Source organism: Lepisosteus oculatus, chromosome 7, assembly GCF_040954835.1.
Source record: "Lepisosteus oculatus isolate fLepOcu1 chromosome 7, fLepOcu1.hap2, whole genome shotgun sequence".
Taxonomy (NCBI): Eukaryota; Metazoa; Chordata; class Actinopteri; order Semionotiformes; family Lepisosteidae; genus Lepisosteus; species Lepisosteus oculatus.
This window is the reverse complement of record NC_090702.1, coordinates 34,871,456-34,892,080: the sequence shown is the minus strand read 5'-3', so window position 1 is coordinate 34,892,080 and position 20,625 is coordinate 34,871,456. Positions and strand designations below refer to the sequence as shown.

General features: G+C 35.0%; 1 protein-coding gene across 2 annotated transcripts; it reads right to left on the bottom strand.

Moving 5' to 3' along the window:
• Positions 1-270: 270 nt before the first annotated feature.
• cd36 (CD36 molecule (CD36 blood group)) lies at positions 271-15,115 on the bottom strand. 2 transcript variants are annotated; one of them, XM_015352547.2, is made up of 13 exons: positions 14,852-15,115; positions 12,964-13,124; positions 12,667-12,811; positions 10,417-10,575; positions 10,130-10,221; positions 9,029-9,078; positions 8,179-8,248; positions 4,156-4,343; positions 3,293-3,411; positions 2,663-2,736; positions 1,900-1,954; positions 1,542-1,701; positions 271-484 (listed from the first exon to the last, which is right to left on the bottom strand). In XM_015352547.2, exons 1-13 carry the CDS (start codon positions 14,966-14,968, stop codon positions 480-482), a joined length of 1,395 nt encoding a protein of 464 aa, XP_015208033.1. In that variant the 5' UTR covers positions 14,969-15,115; the 3' UTR covers positions 271-479. The 2 variants fall into 2 exon arrangements, with proteins under 2 accessions (XP_015208033.1, XP_015208032.1); XM_015352546.2 differs by having other exon boundaries at positions 271-455; positions 14,852-15,112.
• Positions 15,116-20,625: the final 5,510 nt, after the last annotated feature.

The window sequence follows — 20,625 nt, the reverse complement described above, 5'->3', positions numbered from 1 at the left end:
TTGGTTGTGGAGGATTTATCATAATATGGCTCCAGCAAAACAGGAAAGTTTTTGTTTTTTTTTGGTACATTCACTAGACTGAAGGAAGGAGAATATTTTGACAAAGTCATTCTAAGAAAGCAATGAATTAAACAGTTTCCTTGATGGCAGAATACAGGAATGATAAAACTATTATATATGGTTACAAACCTGAAATTCCTCCTTCGATATATTGTGATGCCACATTTTTAACTAACACTCTTCATAACAAAAACCACAATTCCCTTAAAGTGTTTTTTACACTTTATTTTTATTTTGAATTCTGAGGTGTTACATGTGAAATCAAAGAAGACTCGTGGATCACAATCTTCATTAAGGCATATCAGGATGACAGAAAACATCACTTGTCCCTTGAAAAGTTATCTTCCTTAATCCTTAATTTCCCTTAATGTCATTCAGTTTTTAACCTCTTAAACCTTAAAAAAGTAAAATGGAAAGATTTAGTCTGAAAGATAAAAAAATATCATCAACTGTATCTTTATTAACAACACAACAATTCAACAAAGAAGTCAAAGAAGTTTTCAATTCATTGCAATGTTACAACCTAAAAGTCTACAACTGCAGCAGCATTTCTACAGCTTTTAATACTACAGTGGCTTCTTGAAATACATTATTAGATTTCACCTGGAATGAAAGGCACTTAAGCAATATGACCACTACTATTCCAAAAGTAAACAATCAAAATCTGACACAATTCTTAATTAAGAGACTAAGTGATCAGTGAAACTTAAACTTGACTCTAATGAAGACTGATTTAGAGTTTTTTTTTCCATTTCCTGGTAAATGATCATAAAATTTAGAGTTTGTGACTGCATTACCAAAAAGATTAATAAAATTACATTTTCTTAAGCAACTAATACACAGATATTATGTGGAAGTACACTTAGCCTCTTTTCAGCATTTCATGTTTGATGACTAAAGCCTTTTAACCTTGAGGTGTGATTGTTAGGTGTGGTTTCAATTGCAAGTGTATGTATAATAATATAAGTCGAGAGTCAGCTTCAAGCTCTTGCATAAAATAAATGTGGTGACATACCTTCTGCCCTCTAGAGGATTACAGATTGGATAACATTCAGCACAAAGCATGAATTGAGATATGTATGATACGTTATTATCAGAGAAAGAAACAGAAAGATGTGCCAAGGTCAAAGCTGGAATGCTAGATCAGCTTCTCATTGAGATAATTTGGTATTTTAATCTGTAATGTTATTTTATCACTTTTCACTGAGCAATCGTATGTGTCTCAGTTGAAAACGTGGTTTTTCTGCTTTGTTCCTTTTCTTTTATGGTTGCATTACCTGAGATAAAGATTCTCAATGCATCCCTACGAGCAACAATATTGTGTACCTGTTCCACATCAAGCACCGATAGTACATTGTATATTTCAGAAAAGAAACTTTGTGAGTTTAAGACTTCTATTATTTTTTGTGTTACTTAAAGAAAACCAAAATAATTAAATTGAAATAGAATTCCATAAATAAATGTTACTTTTTTTTCCTTACCTCTTTTTTTGTTTTTAAAGACACACAGTGAAATTGTGCATGCCAGGAATATCACAAGTCCAATGCCAATTAAGGTAATCTCCACTGTTTCCAGAAGCTCCATTCGAGAAGTCAAGGACGCTTTGAATTCCTCAGCTGTTGCGTCATCAAGTGCTGCCGTCTGTTATTTGGCAAAAAAAGATGTTATTTTTACAGATGTCACCAGCAGGCTTTGTTTTTCATCTGTTTCTTTGGAGGTATGCCTACCAGCTCAAAACACATTTTAGATACCGCAAAATGTTTGCCATCTCTTTTGTGTTTTCAATTTAAGCGAAAACCAATAATATTGTTTTAATTATTAATAGAAAAACCTACTCACCTCATTAAGCCAGACCACAGGGAAAAAAATATTATCCTTAATTTTTGACAACACTCTGCAAAGAAAGTAACAATATTAAAGCAAATGGGGAAAAAACTTTAAAACACTATTTGTGTTATAGCACTGTTTGTGCCATAAGGATTGACACCCAGTTTACTGTTTATCCCAGTTTCATGTCCACATACAGACTTATTCAAGGAGATTATGAGATTTCCATCTGATGACACATGAAATATTATTCAGCTACAAAACAGGGTTCCTTATGTGAAATATATTTTGCACCTTCTGTCAATACTAGTCATGAGAGAACATTACAGCAAATGTGAAGCAGAAGTGAAGATAATGGAAAAGCTGAAAATATGAATCTCAAAGATGCAGAGATGACCCTTTATACTAAATTTGAGTTTGTGACTGTATTTCACATTACTTACTTTTCATGATACCTAGCCATTCTAACAAATTCTAGCTTTCTTTTAGATGTCTTGTAGCTAAACAACACAATATGAAGTGTGATGCTGGCACATCTCAAATTGTATGTCCCAATAAATATATTGCTTCAAGAGATATCACAGAAACATCAGACATCCTTAGAATCTATTTTAAATTTCAAGTAGTTAACGTTGAATAACTGAAATCATCAACTAACATTATTAATGTTATTATTATTACAAATAAAAAGGCATTAAGAAATAAATTACACAGCATTTATCTGAAAAATGTGTTTAGGATAAACCAATATTGGAGGAAACATTTAGCAACTTACTCTATTTTCTGTGATGGTCCAATCATTAAATTGATCTGCAGCCTTTTGGCAAATCTCATGGAGAAGCCAGTAAACTTACAAAACAGAAAAGAAGGAACCACAGAAACATGAATGTGCAAGATTTAAAAAGATCTTATTGCAGTCAGGCAAATATGTGCTTTGAGCTTTGTCATGTACTATAGATACCATATAATACTGCATATGCCAGTAATTAACCTCAAACTGTGGCTGTGACACTGTCTGATACACTCTATGTAACTCTATGTATAAGAGTTATGATACGTTAAATGACAATACCTGTTGATAACATTTTTACATGTTTTTAAGTATTTTAGCGTGTTATCCTAACCCTTTACTAATGTGTTTTGAATCCATAAACCATTTATTTTATCTTTGTGAGTGGGTTTGTTTTTGTTGATCTTGTAATCAGACAAACTATGAAGATCTTCTGCTCTACAGAATAAGTTATAGAATGAGATCCTCTTATTGTTACTGTTGACCTTAAGCCTTGTGCACATTTAACTCATTTTGTTTTTCCATGGACTCTAATAAAATGCACTGTTTTGTTGCTGTTTTAAAACAACTGTAAGACTCCAAGGTGTAGTTCTGAAATGTTCAAATGTTACTCACAGGTTCTACATCCAAGTAAGTTGAATGGTGATCCTCATGTGGATTAATTCCAGTTATTGCTTCTTTCAGTATCTCACTACCATGTAGGAAATGTGGCAGCGAAATGTAGATTGGTATACCTAGAGAGGAAAACTCATACAGCTGTCACAGCATTAATATTACAAAGCTAAAGCCATCATCCTTTCATGTCTACAAAAGATTAAAATAAAAGAATAAAAAATGTCCATCTTTGCAATAAAATTAGGTATTTGTGCTTAGTTGTGGTACAATGTAGGGAGTGTCCGGTGGGGGGGGGGGCTGAGCCCCAGATTAAGGAAGATGCGTTGCCGTGGAAACCACACCTGACTTGCTTAAGTGAATGAACGGCAGGTGTAGACATAGTTTACAGGAGGAAAGATTCAGCAGGACCTTGGCCTTGTTGTGGCTGCAGTGGTGAGAGAATAAATGCAGAGGCTCTGCTGTGAGAGAGCCGGGCTGAATCTTTCCCCCTTTAAACCACTTCTACACCTGCCGTTCATTCACTTAAGCGCATAAGGTGTGGTTTCCACGGCAACACGTCTTCCTTAATCCGGGGCTCCAGCTCCGCCCCCCACACCAGACACTCCCTGCATTGTACCACAACGTTCATATAATTAATTATTAAACAAACATTCCAATGTTTAATGTTGGGACAGGGACTTAACGTTTTTTTATTCAATGTGAGCATTAAATGCTTCTTGTGGACTTTAGCCTGGGTATGTGTATATTTGTAAAAAGAGAAAAATCAAGAGTGAATATCAAACTGTAGTGTTTAACTAAAGCATTTCAGTCCTGTTTAGAACATATTCACAAAGCAGAGTAGGTTTACTGCTGCTGACACTCACCATCCTTGCATCGGCTAATGTCAAGGATTCCACCAAGAGTGCAATTATTTGTGGCAACGCGATCAGTGCAGTAGCATCTGTTGTCCAGATTGACAGCAGGAGCAGCAAACGTTTTGGGGGGGAGCGTATAACGATAGACGGTAATCCCCTTCAGGTTCTGACTACTTTCAAACTCAGCATAAACCGATCTGTAAGTGTAGAGCAGTAGACAAAAAAAGAAACATTTTTAGTCATCTGATATTATAGTATATGGGAGGCTGTGTTTTTTTTTTTAAATCTTCCATTCAACTCATCCACCCCTGATCAGAAAACTGTTTATTCACGGTAACTGCCATGGCACCCAGAGCCTATTGCTGAAGCATTCCGCCTGCCCATTACACGAAACACGTACAGGGACACTTTATTGACATCCGTCAACTTTTTCATCATGTAGTTCAAGTAGGTAGCTGCTTCAGCATGTGTAGTCTGCAAAGGAACAAGTAAAAAATTATTCCATGTTGAAAAGAGAAGAAACCCATTTCAGTTGTGGAGCCTTCTTCAGGCTTTTTCTTCACTCCTGAAGAAGGCTCCACAGCTGAAGCACTGTGTTTCTTTTTTTCTCTTTCAGCATGGAATAAACCTTTACTTGTTCCTTTGTAACTTATTCATCATGTCATAGGGACGGAAAGAGGACCCAAGCAAACACTATTAGGAACAGGAACTCATGAACATAAAACAAATCAAAAACATAAACCTTGCATTACTTTCATTATTAAATGTATGAAAGGATAATCTATCAAAAAATGTTACATATAGTTTTAAATGCACAATGCCCAAATTTATTCATAACCTACCAATCAGTATTTTGAAAACCTTTTGTTCTTGGACTTCTCTTTGGGTATATTTGACACTTCCTCTGTAAAGAACTTCTCAATCTGTGCTATGGAGGTTTATACCATAAATATTCTACTAGAGACTGATACCAAATAAAAACCATTGTTCATACTATTTTATCCATTTAAAAACATAAGAAAGGTTATAAATTAGATGTAGTGTAACTATTTGACCCATCCAGCCTATTTGGTACATTGAATTGACCCAAGGACCTCATCCAACCATACTTGACAGATAAGAACTAAAAGTACTAACATAAAAAAGAAAGAATGTTATTGCTTTTGACAACAGGTTGCTTAGCTTGTTCCATAGTCCCACGATCCTTTGGATAAAGAAGTGCTACAGTATATTCTTCATTTTAAATGTACTTCCATGTAATTTGCACTTGTATTCTCTAAATGTTGTTTTACCACTAGTTCTAGAGAGCTTGACTGGAGTGACTTTGTCAAAGTCTTTGAGGATTTTGAATTCTTGAATTAAGCCCTCTTGTCATCTTCTTTATTGTTAAGAAGGTTCAATCCAGTTCAACTTGTCTGCTTAAGACATGTTTTCATTATCCAGAGTAAGAATTAGTTCCTCTTCTCTGGACAAATTCAAGAGGAGCTATAGATCGTTTGTACTGAGGTGACCAAAAATGTAAACCTATAAATGAAGTCTTACTGATTTGTACAGATTTGACATACTATTAGTTTATATTCTACACTTTTAACTTTATAGCCTAATGTTGTTTACCATTTGTTGCTCAGACTTTTTCTAAAACATATAAATGATGTCTCAACACAAGTACCTTTTTCATAAGTTGCCTTTTCAAACTCAGTCTTATCAATTTTATATTTATAATTTAAATTTTGCTACATGCACAACATGCAATCTTTTACATTAAATGTCCTCATCCAAGTATTTGCCAAGCCTTGAACTCCATTTTCTGCTTCCACTAAAACAAATAGATAGTCTTCCTATTTTGGTATTATCTATATACAGTATACTGTATAACATAATAATATAACCCCATTTTATCTTACCCCTCAACATCTTCCACCACTTATTTTTACTCTCTGTTTTCTATCCATTAACCAATTCTCAATCCAATTACAGTGTATGTCCATTTCCCCAAATGTTAACTGTGAGATCTGCTACACTGCCAAGGAGGCCACAGAGACCAGGAGAATGAATACAATCGCAGAATCTGTTAGAAGCAAGCAAGCTGGCAGGTGAAAGTGAAACTCAAGGTTTCACATGAAACTGGAGCCAAGGACCAACAGGTAGGATTCAAAGCACAGGGATCAGTCCAGGTTGTTGGACAGATAGGGTGGTAAATCCTAAAGCCTTGGTCAAAAAACAAAAAGATTTAAAGCCAGAAAATAGTTCTAGAGAGCATGAAAAGACACAAAGACTCAAGAGATAGAAAAGCGATGAAGATGACTGAGCATTGTCAAAGCAAGGATTAAATATCCAATAGAACAAGGTAAGTGCCAGATTAATTGTGCTTAGGTGGTATTGATAATTTTCTAGGTCTCATCATCACGGCACTTGATGAAATGGAAATCGATAGGTGGAGTTCTAGAGGAGCAGCAGGGGGTGCTCCACCCCTTTCTCTACCATTCAACTATCTTTCCTATTTAAACCCTAACCCGGTTAACACATACATCTTTTGAATCCCTTCCTCCTCCCTCCTCCTCATCATTCTTTCATATTGCCTTTGCATCCAGGTTCTCTCTGGGGGATAGGTGAAGCTCACTTTCCTTCTATCACTTCTATCCCCTGAGGGCAGCGCCTGGTCATGAGGCAGCACCTCTCAAGCGATTACTCCTCAAGTCAGGGGTGTTCATGTTTCATGCCCCGGAGGCTGCCGAGTCAGCCAACCCAGTCAGCCATTTCTGTTCCCCCATGCGGTCCGGGTGCTCTTTTCCCTACTTTACTAACCCCTGCTTCTCCCCTTGAATTATCCGTCCAAGTGTAGACTCAGGTGCGCATTGCCGCGGAGATATACAAGAGCGACACAGCATTTTCACGGACACCCATATCTCATTTACTGTCTGTAAATTGAAGATATTTTTTTATGAAGGAGATTTTAAAAATCCTTTTGAAACTAAAAACAACTTCATATGCTACCTGTGAGTCTATTACAAAGTGTGTCACGTTCAAAGAAGTCTAAAAAGTCTGAGTTTGGTCATAGAGCTTGATGTAGATTTTGTATTGCTATCGAATACTGAAGTCCATTTGCACACAAGCGTGAGCTTCAAGTTAGAGGGCACCAGTTATTTTGTTGAAATGTCTTTGTAAGCTTTGGAATTCCTTTGTCCTTAGGTTATAAATAGGACACAACCACAAGAAGACAAAAATAACCTTAAGCAATTTGTAATTCATTAATATTTTTCTCAGGAGTTTATTTTAGCATGAAATTTACTTTTTATGCTAATCATATTTCAACACATATTGAAACAATTTGTGTTTCTTCAAGATATTTTATGTTTCATCATAGACTATTTTATTTTGGATCCAATTAATTCCTGTTTGGTAAATTCATATCTTTCTTTTAATATTGCTATGGCACTCTGCAGCAAACATTTGTATGAGGTCTTGAACTGTAGTCTTGTTGACTGTCTCGTACAACAATCTTGTAGATTATCCATATCCTGATGTTTTTCACCCATTTTTGCATTCCACACATTGGTCAGGTGACTGAGAACAGCTGGTTATTCCCAAGTGCTCTCTGGGAAATCGCCATCTTGTCAAAACCAGCTGCCTTCTTACAGTATGTTTTTTTTGTCTATAGGCACTAGCTGGTATTTATGACATAATTGTCTTGTTTGGATTTAAGAGGGCTTCTGATTACTTTTGTTAAAGTTCTGTGTCATTCATGCACATAAAAATAAATGAGGTAACTAATCAACTGTTCATTTAATTAATGCAACCGATAGACCTCTCTGAGGTCAATCTCATCATCATTCATTCATCACAAACATCGGGCAGTAAAGAAAAACAAAAATAGTAGCAATTAAACTGTTCTATAACAAATTTAAAAGATTAGTATCATTTTTAAAAAGAAAAGTAACACTAAAAAATCTATTCAAAATGTTCTTTTTAATAATTATGAACTGATAGGTGATGCTAATTCAGCAAGTATTGTTTATAAATTGTATTTCTTACCTACAAATATCTGAAGAAAAAAAGTACAATGGTTTCTTTTTGTCAATGAAAGGGGCGAATGATGATCCATCTGTGAAATCATGTAAAAGAATAGTAATTCATTTTAATGGTTTATTATGAGATTACTAAGAGGATTTTTATTGTTTTAGTATTATGTATACATCCAACCATTTTATAACTGTTTTATCCAATACAGGGTCATGAAGTAGAAGAGCAACTTCAAACAATGGAAACAAGACAGGATATACCCTGGACGGGATATCACAGGAAACACAGTGACCAAACACACACCTTTAACTTACCTTTTTAATCTTATGTCTTTGGACACTGGGAGGAAACCAGACCACCCAGAGGAAAGCCATGCAAACACGGGGAGAATATACAAATCCCAAACAGATAGAAACCCAATAACTGAACCCGTGGTCACAGCACTGTGAGGAAGCAATGCTACCCAGTGAGCTACCTTGCCACTCATTATCCAACAGTGTCTTAAAAATATTTCCTATTTTGTTGAATTACAAGTAATGAACATGTCTTTAAAGTGAATGTTTTAATCAAATGTTGAATGCTCAAACTGAGTATTATAATTGGTGAAAGAAAATATTGGATTGGAAAACGAAAATATGCAAATTGCAAAATAATCCCCCCCCCCCGCTATTAAATTAATTCAAGCGTACAAACTTGATTTATAGAGTCACACAATTAGCTGAATGACCACTGTTTGAATCTTATACTTGGTAAGACTATGTCAAGCCTACAATAATTTGATACATCTGTAAACTTAAAATGCAGCTATCAGTTTAAGCTTGGTTATAGTAAATCATATAACACCTTTTAAAGGCTTACTCACCTGTGCCATTAACCATGTCACAATAAGTATCATTCCAGTAAGATAAATGTCTGTAACACACAGATTAATACGACATTATTTTGACAAGCGTCTGAATTTCAAATAGAACTATTGCAATTAACCGAGAATCTACTGTAATGTAATGTCACGATCGGAATCCCTCCTCTTAACGGCGCTCCGACCCTTTCGTATTTTAGTTAATTATGTGCACCTGCCACCTGTTCTGTGTCTCCTTATTCAAGCCTGGCGTTCTCGCTATTCCTGGCTCAGCACTGGGAGAGGGACACCCAGAACAGTCCGGGCGGAGCGGAGCGGTGGCTCTGTGGCTAAGGATCTGTGCCTGTGACTGGAAGGTTGCCAGTTCAAATCCCACAGCTGGCAGATGAATCCTACTAGTTGGGCCCCTGAGCAAGGCCCTTAACCCCAACTGCTCCAGGGGTGCCATACAATGGCAGACCCTGCGCTCTGACCCCAAGCTTCTCTCCCTGTCTGTGTGTCTGTGTCTCCCTGGAGAAAAAGCTGGGGTATGCAAAAAGACCCAGTGGGTCCAGGAGAGACCCGACAACATAGGCTTCATCACGACCAGTCAGGGGCTCATTACCTTCATTTTATTCCCTGTCCCTTTTCCGGATCCTGTTCCAGATTTTAACTGTTTGTCTAGTCTCGGATGGATCCCCCGGTTTTGGACTTTGGACTGCGCCCCGGATTCCCCCTTTTGGACTGTCTGGATCTCTTTGCTCTTGCCACACTCCCCGAGCACCAGATCATCATGCCCCCTGTCTGTTAACCCCTTCTGATCATCTTTGTCTCCTCCCCCGATGTCCTGTTTCACTTACTTCAGGATTATACCGTCTGCATAGGGTCCTGAACTACGCATCGCAGGAGCCTGGACCAGCTCCCATTAAATGCAACATACATACAGAGTTATAAGCAAAATAAAATGGGTAAATTTGCATCATTATTTTATTAATAATTTCACACTACTTATATCATATATACTCTTTGATGTATATCACAAATATGCCTAATAATATGCACTTATAAGAATACATACTGTATAATAATAGGTTGGCACTTTTAGTACTGTGTTGGTTTTTTTACCTTTCACCTTTCCATCTGTCAATCATTGCTGTTTTTCTGATGTCATCTTTTCCAGTAAAAACAGTATAATATCCATCAAAAGTGCCATTATACTGAAAAAAAAAAATATTACACAATTATCCAGACTGAAAGATTTAACAGTTTATAACACTTTTCAATTAAAAATTAATTAATAAGACTAAAATATGTGTTAAATTTGTTTACAAACAATATTATTTCTTGGAATTTAACATTTTACAAGAAAATGTCCTGACATTTAAAAAATATATATATTCTGTTTTACTTACAGGAACAAATAGACCTGTCATTTTGTTTTGTAATAGTGGATCTCTATAACCCCAGAGGATTTCCTGTACAGTCCTATACTGGAAAAGTGAAGAGTTTGTATTTTTAATCAATTGGTTAAGCATAGAATGTGTCCAGGGAGGGAAAAGAGAGAAAGCACCCTGCAAAAAAAAATATAGAAACATTTTGAGATGCATAAAAATGGCATTGTGATTTTTACAACTATTATTAGTGAGTTAGCCACCTGGTCCTATTCAAGGAAACAGTGAAGTAGTATGGAGACAAAGTAAATGACATCTTTTAACTTCAGATAACTGAAAATGATAAGTAAAGGCTTTTAAAATGAAAAAAATACTCCATGTTTATCTTTAAAAGTTAATTTGAGACTATTGTATCAACACGCCCTTACATGTTCAATTATCTCACAAGGTAATTAAATATCGGTATCAAGATAGTAATGATTTAACAAAAAACAATGTTCCTTCAGTTTTAGGAAAACCCTGTTCTTTGTCAAAGTGTTCAGGAAGCTGGGACCAGATGGGAACCCTAACTACATAGTTTTCAGGTAATTTATTTTCATTCTAAAACACATACAGTAAATGTTTATAACAGGTCTCAGTGCAGGCAGCATCAGGTAAGCAATCCCACAGTAATGGTCCAAAACAACTCACAAAACAGGAAAAAAATAAATAAAAATTAGTCATATATTTTTAAACCTATTACGAGCCATATAGAGGAATGGCTCTTTAACCATTATTAACTAACAACCAGATAAACAAATTTTATAGCTGGAGGTGAGTTCCACAATCGACTGATTGGTTGTACATGAAAAGCACTGGAATGTTTCCAGTCTTTTGCTGGTCAATCAATCTATCCCCATCAATGGGAGTCTAACACACCAACTCAGCTGCATCTAATTAAGGCCTGGTAGTGTCTGGTCTGATTTTGTTTGCCTTAAACATACAAAATGCAGTTTCTAATTATTGCAACCTCTTGTAAAAGTATTTAATGTGAAACTTAAATAAATGTAGCTACCTTTACATGAATGTGAAATGTTTTTACACTGGTAACAATAATTAATTATTTTTCCTTGATGTTTACATAATTTTAAGTAAGGCTATTTTGGAGGCAGTAAAGGTACTATCATATTTGCCATTAAATTAAAGCCTGGAAACAAAATATTAAGCTTTTGTTTAATATTAAGACTGCATGACAGTCTTTCAAAAAATGTGAGATTTATCTTTGTTTATATTGAATAGACCAGTGTATACTAAAAATATTCCTGAAATATGTTAATACATATTAACTGAGAAAAAAAGTATGTAACCATTGTAGAGTTCAGTGTCACCTAAACATTGTTATAGACCACCCTAGAAATTTCAGTCCATATTCAAAATCTCAGCATCAAGATTTTATTTTATTCTTTATTCTTTATTATTTATAACTTAATTGTATTCTACTAGTCTGTATTACAACTTGCCAAACCTTTACGTCAGTTTCCGTCAATAATATATTATACTACAGTGTATAATAATATACTACAGTGATTCAAATACTTCATTGCTTTGGGCAACACTTGTATGAAAGAATAACTGACATAGGGAATTTTCAGTGACTCTTGGGCTTGACATAGACATCTTTAAGGAAGGCTTTCCGTTATGGTTGTAATTCTCTGGCATAGCCATGTGTCTTTCAAACAAAAGGCAAGTATACAGTGTTTTTCAACACTGAAATACAGTATGTCAAAAATGATGAACAGCTTCCACAATATGATTAGGAATGTTTTTCACTAAACAGATCAATTAAATTATTTTTTGATTAATAATGTAAGAAGCATCTGCTAAACCACAGTTTAATCTCTGAGCAGTAACAGTAGTTGACAGTGCACACTAGCGATTTAACATAGCTACTGTATTTAATGTGCAGACACTGTTAACTGTTTGAGTTTTAGTTTAGAAATTAGTATTTCATTATATATATAGTTTCATAAAACTTCTGTTATTTTCTCACATACTATGTTCCATTTTTTAATTGTGTATGTCTATACAATTAAATAATATTAATGTTATAACTAAAGGGTTATGAAACAGTCTAGTGTTTAGCTGTAACCTCTATAGATTTTCTTTTAATATTTACATTCACTTTCTCAGATTTTATTGTTAGTGGTACAGATTTATGTTGTCAGTATAAATATAGATATAATCAACCCAAAGTAAATTATTATTTCTTTGCAAAACTATAATACAACTTACTGCAACTGCCAAATTAAGAGAAGTGACGTTATCAGCTTCAGATCCTATAGACATACTTGGCTCAAATATAGCACCATATGGTAGGAGAAAAGAAATGGTATTGTTACTGTTTGCTGTTATGTTTTCTTTTGGCTGGTAACGGGTCCTAGAAAAAGAGAGATAAATTGAATGTTCCAGTTAGACAAAAACAATTTAAAAACCCATCTCATAATGCATTGTGCATTAGTCAATATTTCTGCATTATATAATTCACAAGGTATAATACCATAAAAAGTAAATAATAAATAAATATTTCACCTATATGTATATGGTCCTTTTTCAACAACAACAGGTTTTGCTCCATGTTCAATTATTTCAAAGGGATTCTTTACATCAAAAAACCAAAACTGTCTGTATACGGCACCTCCTGTTTGTACCCAGTTCTCATATGCAACGGTTCCATTTTCAATTACAGCTTCCTTTGAAAACAAAAATAGGTATAGTAGTTAACAGTTAGATTATACATGTGTAAAAGCTATAGATGTGCAGGAATTATTGGCAAAAATACAATAAATAGAAAAGCAATCACATACAGTTCACATTCAAATCTGAGTATTTGTGTTAAGTGTATCTGTAAAACAAAAATAAACAATACCCAAAATATTGCAAAGTTTTACAGAAAGACAAAACTTAGGAACACAAAGTTTACTCAATAGAAGAGTCTATTCAGTCATGAGGCTGAATACTCATTATGGTATGTACACTTGTGTTACACCTCCCCTTCTTCTATCTTTCCTGGTACTCCAGATTTGTTTGGAGAGGAATTAATGTCACATATATTTACACTGCTTTTGATTGGTCATGTTTCCCTGATTCCCATTATTAGATGCTGTTTATACCAATGTTGTTTCTGTTGACATGGATAATAAAAACTGGGTTTCCACCTGTCTTAGCTAGGAGTCTGTCAGTTGTATGGATGATATCAGTCACCTTTGCATTATCGTCTCCTAGATTTGTTGCACATCTCAGTTAGAGTTGCTCCTGAGAATAGAGTCTTTGAAAACTTCCCCACCTCTAGTATAGTTGGTAGTTCTGGGAGTAGCTGTCGTCGATACCAGTGTTTGAATTTGAGGGTCAGTGATGGCGTTGTCCTGAATGCTGCTGCTTTGAGTTTCCACATCCTGATTCTAGTCCATGAAGGACTTCAGATTTGATAGACATGTGATGTTGGATGATATTGTTAGGACAGACTGTTAAATTTTATTTCCCTTCACCACCTGAAACCAGCTTCTCTCAAATTCTCTATTTTGTTAGTCTGAAAATTCAGAGTTCATATCTTGCTGAATGTTGGTTTGAGCCATTATTTAATGTCTTGGAGCTTCTGGAGTCTTGGAGTTTCTGTTAATTCCTTTTCCAGCACTTCCATAAGCAAAAACTGGGTTTTGTGGCAGTTCGCCTGATATAGACTGGTTGTTGGATTTCCTCCAGGGTGTTCCATATGTTGCACAAGCTGCAGATCACAGACTTTAAAAAAATCTTTTTTTGAAGTATTACATGTGTAATGTTTTTTTTCATTGTGACTGTTTAACATTTTCTTTAAGTATAATTGAAAGAATATCATCAGCCTCTAAAGATTTGCAAATCTTAGGTGCCTATAATACTATATATCTTCCTCTGCAAAGCTATTAATTAATGGATAACTTTGTTCCTAAGCCTGAGGCATTTTGTTGATTTCTTTCTTGGTAAACAATACATTTTAGCCCTAAGACACTTAAACTTAAAAAACAACTCACAACATGCTTGTTTCTTTATGCAAACTGTCACCTTTTAACTTGACAGTATTGTGCAAAATCAAGAAAACCATTACAATGCATCACAAAGACTATTGAATTTGATTTTCTTAAAATTTTCAGAACAGATTTTGTCATACATTTTTAAACCTAACCAGACAATTTTTTATACCTATAAAACACCAGGTAGAATTTTTTATTGATAGGTTTCTTCAGAGTTTACACAAAGAAAACCTAGAGATTTAGTTCTATGGCGACCTCACATGACTTACTCTGCTGAACAAAAATATAATTTTAGTCAAACACCCATGATAGGAATACCAATAGTGCAGTTTAGCACAAAGTTATTTAACCTTTCTTTAAATCTCCATAGTGTTCCTTTATCTTGCTGTTCACTATGCAAATTAGCAACATACCTTTTCTATGGTTCCGTGAATAATAGAATTTCCAATTGGAATTAGAATCCCTCCAAGGACAGCTAGCAATCCACCGACAACAGCCCCAGCGATAAGGCCACATTGCTTGTTGCACATTCTAATTTAGTGTGGTTGCTGCCTAGTCCATGCGAGTGGTAGAAAGCATGAATATGAAAAGGAACGAGGCTCACAATAGAGAAGACAATATACCAGTATCTTATGGTTAAAGGCCAATCTGTAAACAGGTAAAATGATTAAAAAGAGACTATCTCAAAAGTGAAAACACTACCATTCAACAGTTTAAAGGTTAACCACACAAGATTAAACTCTTGAGCTCACTGTTTTCTAATGTGACAGAGAGATTGTATAAACCACACCCTGGTTTATAATAAGGAGGTTGTGAACAAGAACATTGATAGACAGATCTAGGTCAAACTGACACACAACACAGCTGTAAGGTAAAGAGAAAATGCTCTTTTACTTACAGTACAAGGAAAATAACTACATTTCTTCGAACATAAACAAAAGCCTAAGATCTTTGAGATTCAAACTACACTTCTTCACCAGCCCTCTCTATAAGCTCAGCCAGGCAGCTTAACCGCTTTCCAGCTGCAATAGAAATTCCCTCTTACAAAACTCACAAATGTCTTAGTTCCACCCGTTGCTTTGTCAGATTCTTCTGAAGTTATGTGTAGGTTTTAAATTCACTGAAATGATTAGAAATTGGAACAGTAAACCGCAAGAGAGCTTTGATGACTGTTAGGAATGAAACACAGTCATTTACAATCTCACACATGGATTCTACATATAAATTGATACAAAATCAAAACCTGCATAGCAAACCAACAAGAGTAATATAATATAGTTAGGAATTGAGTAGCCATGATACACTGTAAATAGATAATTATACACTCATAGATTACAAAGCCTAGAATTAATAATGTCAGAATTAAAATATAATTACCATAATGTGTTATTGTATAACTCATAGGTCATATCAGTCTCATGTAGTTAATCACATTCCTAATCTCAAAGACAGAAAAATATACATTTACTAAACTCAAAGTTATAAAATGTGTGTTTGGAATAATATTTTAACTCTCAAGGTATATATCATAATGTGAATATAGAAGTTTTATACTCAAAGGTCCATTGACCTAATGTTTCTTGATGAGAGGGAACTTCCCACAGAAGAGAGAGATGGGCTGTCCATGGTTCAGTTTTCCTCAGCTGGTCCTGTGCCAAGAATGTCCGAGCACAGAGGGAAGAGGGAGAGATCTTTCCTTAGTTTTCGCTGAAGAACAGCTCTCCAAGGAAGTAACCTTCTTGCTGAGCTGCAGTTTTTAAAACATTCTATGCATAGTTGTATGCTTGGGTCTGATAGCGAGTAAAATAGGTAGTAGAAATTCCATTCAATCCAGCTATATTTGAATATACTGAAATAACATAACAGCTATATGTGAAATAACAGCTATATTTGAATATGCTGAGAAAGCTCAGCAGTAGTAGTGTCAGCAGTAGATCCAGTAGAAAGATACACTACATTGAACAACCTATTAATCAAAATGTACTTGGGATTGGCATAAGTTGGTTATTTGTTTTATATACCATGCAAATCTGATAATTTTCTAAAGGTCCTTTAACAGCTGTCAGATGGTAGCCAACAGACAAGCAGGCAAATAACTCTGGACTTTGTACAAACATCAGATGAATGTCTGATAAAAACAATAAAGTTTATGAGCAGAGCTGATTTCCTGTAGCTTTGCAATCATGAGCTGAAGCGGAAAATAATGCATAATCAAATTCAATAGCCTTTAGCAGCAAAATAAATTCCACAGAAAAAAAAACATGTGTTTGCAGGACCTATCCCCCTGTTACTTGAAAAAATTAACTAAATTCTTGGCTGAAAAGGAACAGATAAATGTTTATTCCATGCTGAAATGAAAAGAAACACAACATTTCGGCCATGGAGCCTTGTTCAGGTATCAGCCTTGACACCTGAACAAGGCTTCACTGCCAAAATGTTGTGTATCTTTTCTTTTCCTTTTTCCTGGTTTTTGTGCTGATGGAGGGCAGCAGTAAGTCTTACAAAAAATCCTATGATTTAGCTCTAGATTTTCCTACTTCATGTAGATTGTAAATTAAGGTGTAGTACATTGTATATTGACTCTTACATTGCATGTGCATTCTGTATGCTTGGTACTAATGATTTAAATACTGTATTGTAACATAATTACAATAAGATTTAGATCCTTAAAATGCATTGTAACCTATGACCACAGTTTTCCAAATGTATAAAACTTCTTGATGTAAAATTATAATAATACTGGATGTTCTCATAAAAAAACTGTAAAACATATCAGGACACCTAGAAGAAAGAAAAGAGCAATGAATTTGCTTCTGACTAAGGTCTAGCAATGAATGATATCAGCCACCTCAGCTCCACAAGAGAGTATACATTTGCTGGCTCATGGTCTTTAACTTACAGTATTTCTGAAAAGTGAGTCACCAACAACTAGCTCTTCTCTTTTTCTTATACATTTTGGTTGTCACTGGTAGGGAATGATGGTATTGTGATTAGTGTCTGGGCTTCACTGTATGTAATCGTGACATCTTAGAAGTTGCTGCCTGTTACCAGGTCTGACAATGGAGCAAACGGTTTTGGTGATGTGTTGTTAACCAGAAGATTGCTGGATAGGCTTCTGATCCTCCTGCTGTCAGAGAGCTCTAGAGACAATTTCTGCCTGGAATGATCTCTCCTTAAATAATGATTTTCTAAGTCTGAACAGTAGAGGGCTGGTTCAAGACTTAAATTAAAGCTAACAACTTTGGACAAGCTGTAGTTTATTTGTTTCTCCGTACTGCTGCTCAAACAATTTGGAGTGCATACCTTCATGAATGTGGGATTTGACAGATCCTCCATCTAATAATGCTCTATCAATCCTTGTAGCTCCAGCTTAAGTGTCTTTATTTTTTCGAGGTGAAACTGGATGTTGTGGCAGTCTAACTGCTGAAATCCCTGCTCTAAGACATTATTGCCCAACTCTGGTGCTCAAGTGCAGCTGCCCAGCAGGGTCTTTTCAAATCTTTTTAAGTCTCTTTAAATCCAGCCTCTTAATAACAAAGAAAGGGTTCAACTTGTCCAATTAAGTAAATAACTTTGATTATGTAATAAACGTCTCTGGAGGAACAAAAGCCAGAAACCTTCTGGACCTCAGGGACTGGAGTTGTCAACTCTGGTCTAAGTCCAGCATTCAGAACCGTAGACCAGGGCTTCCCAGTTCTGTCCTTGGGGACCCACACACATGCTGGACCTCATTACGGCTGAGGTTTTTACTAAAATGAGTGCTCAGGAGCAGGAGAGCGGGTCCCCAAGACAAGGATTGGAAATCATTATTAAAGGCTATAGCCTTACCAACAGTATGTTAAGATTTCTGGTGATGAAAACCACTCAGCTCATTTTTTTCCCAAAGTTTGGAACATAAGAATGGATATAAATGAGTTAATGGCATTCATCTTTTCTAAGTCATCTTTTTACTAGAAGCTAAATTTCAAGGATCTCATCCAACTGTTCCTTGAAAGAAGCCACTGTATTGGCTTCAACAACAGGATAACATGTTTCATACCCCCACAACCCTTTGAGTAAAAAATGCCTCTTTTTGTCAGTTATTCAAATATACTTCCATCTTAATTTAATCTAAATTATACTTCTATCCAATAGTTTATCAGTTTATTCAGACAGTATGTACCATTAAGCAGACTCAGCATAGTGTATTTAATGACAGGTGATAAGATAACACTTTCCCAACATAACTTGCTCTGTATGTTCTGAAAGTCCCAGCCCTTAGAGATTATACTGCTAGGGTGCAATAGAAGGATAAACACATGGCTCTGTTCACTGGAACAGTTTGAGACAGGACAGGATTTGAAATTTGACTCAACTTAAAAAATATATTTTTTATTTTTAAACTAAATAGTCATTGAGGATTAAGTTTTATATATGATTTATTCTTCGCAAAAGCCTAAACTAAATTTATTGTTCAGAATCATATGAGTTACATAAGTGTCATGTTTTTTGGTTGGTAGTGTTCACGCAAATAGACCTCCCACGTCTTCCACTAAAATGTACTTTATAAAGTGTTTTAATATCTCATAGAGACTCAGGTTATATCAGGGTAGAGGTGTGTATAACTTGGAAACAACTACAAACCCAAACAAAGAATAGGTGGCTCATGAAACTCACAAAGGACAGCAAACTTTTCTGTACATACCTGCAAAGACTTATTCTAATGGCACATTTTTGAAAAGTCAAGAGCTTAAATTCCACTCTGGGCATCTACAATCTAACCAGTTTAAAATTCCCTCTAAATTCAGTTGGCAAGGTTTTGCTTCCCTTCTTGGTCCCTTCTTATATTTAAGAATATTAGAACGGTTCAAAATGAAAGGAGGCCATTCAGCCCATTTGGTAAATAGTAGCTAATTGATTTGAGGATCTCACCCAGTTGTTTCTTGAACGAAGCCAGGGTATCAGCATCAACAACAAGGCTGCATAGCTTGTTCCATACTTTTGTAGCCCATTGGGTAAAGTGTTCTCAGTAAAAAATTTACATCTGTGTTCTCCAGTTTGTATGTTCTCTTCCCTGTTTAAGACTGAAAAGATTCAGTCCTTGCCAGTCATTATTGGACATTCCTTTGAGTCCAGGAATACATCTGGTTGCTCTTCTTTGGACTGGTTTCTGAGCAGCAACATCTTTTTTTGTAATGTGGTGACCTACATTGTACACAGTGTAATAAACTAGGTCTTCCTCGTACATTTACAATTTTAATTTAACCTTGATTTGAATTTCACATTTTTAAAAATATCTTCTAACATTTTTGATCCTTTATTGCAACATGGGTTAAATTATATCATTAATGATGTATCAACAAAAAAAAAGCTTTTTCAAGTTCCACATTAAAACCTGTCTAGTTATATACATAAACTTCTGTATATCATCATCTAGATTACTGACACAAATTAGGAAAGCCAGTGGTCCTAGTACAGATCACAGTTGTACTAATTACTGTATATATATATACAGTTTTATTATCTCTGCATAAAACCACTTAAATTTCATTTTTTACTACATTTCTTTGCTTTTATTTATTAATTGTTGTTATTACCCTACTGTATGTAGATTTTAGTTTGTGATTTTATCACTATAACCATTTGGGGAAACTCAGAATAAGTAGCTTCTTCCTGTGGCGCATGATTTAATTTAAATCATTAACCATGAAGTCAAGAAAACTTTGCAATAGCAAATATACTTTAATAAAATAGAAGTATTAAAACCCTTAATCAAGCATCTGCTAAGGATATTTTACAGTAAATTGGTCCACAGCTGAAGGTTAGTGCCTTCAATTTATAGAAGACCTTATCTACTATACTAAACAAGTAAACTGTACCTGTCAGTGAACCCATATATTTTGAATTTATTGGAAATAGAACTGGAAACTGAAAACAAATAACACAAAATGTGAGGCCAGACAAAACTTCTCTTAGAAAGTAAAGCATTTCATTTCCAGTCTTTAATGACTTTTTTAACTAAACACACCATATTTTGCAATCCTAAAATGCAAAAATTACCAAAAGCTATTGTACTCCATTATATTACTATTACTCCTTTGCAGAGCGCTATGTAAATATGAAATTAGTCCTTTATTAAGCAAATACATTCAAATTTTAAGAAATGCATATATACTGTAAATAATGTATTTGTAATAGTCATATGTCA

What these genes read in the sequence shown, in the direction of transcription:
- cd36 (XM_015352546.2), bottom strand. Translation starts at nt 14,968, where the DNA reads ATGTGCAACAAGCAATGTGGCCTTATCGCTGGGGCTGTTGTCGGTGGA. An exon ending in TGACAGGTCTATTTGTTCCT is followed by an intron (nt 10,222 to 10,416) that starts GTAAGTAAAACA and finishes TTTTTTTTTCAG; the next exon opens with TATAATGGCACTTTTGATGG. An exon ending in GACAGATGGAAAGGTGAAAG is followed by an intron (nt 9,079 to 10,129) that starts GTAAAAAAACCA and finishes TGTGTGTTACAG; the next exon opens with ACATTTATCTTACTGGAATG.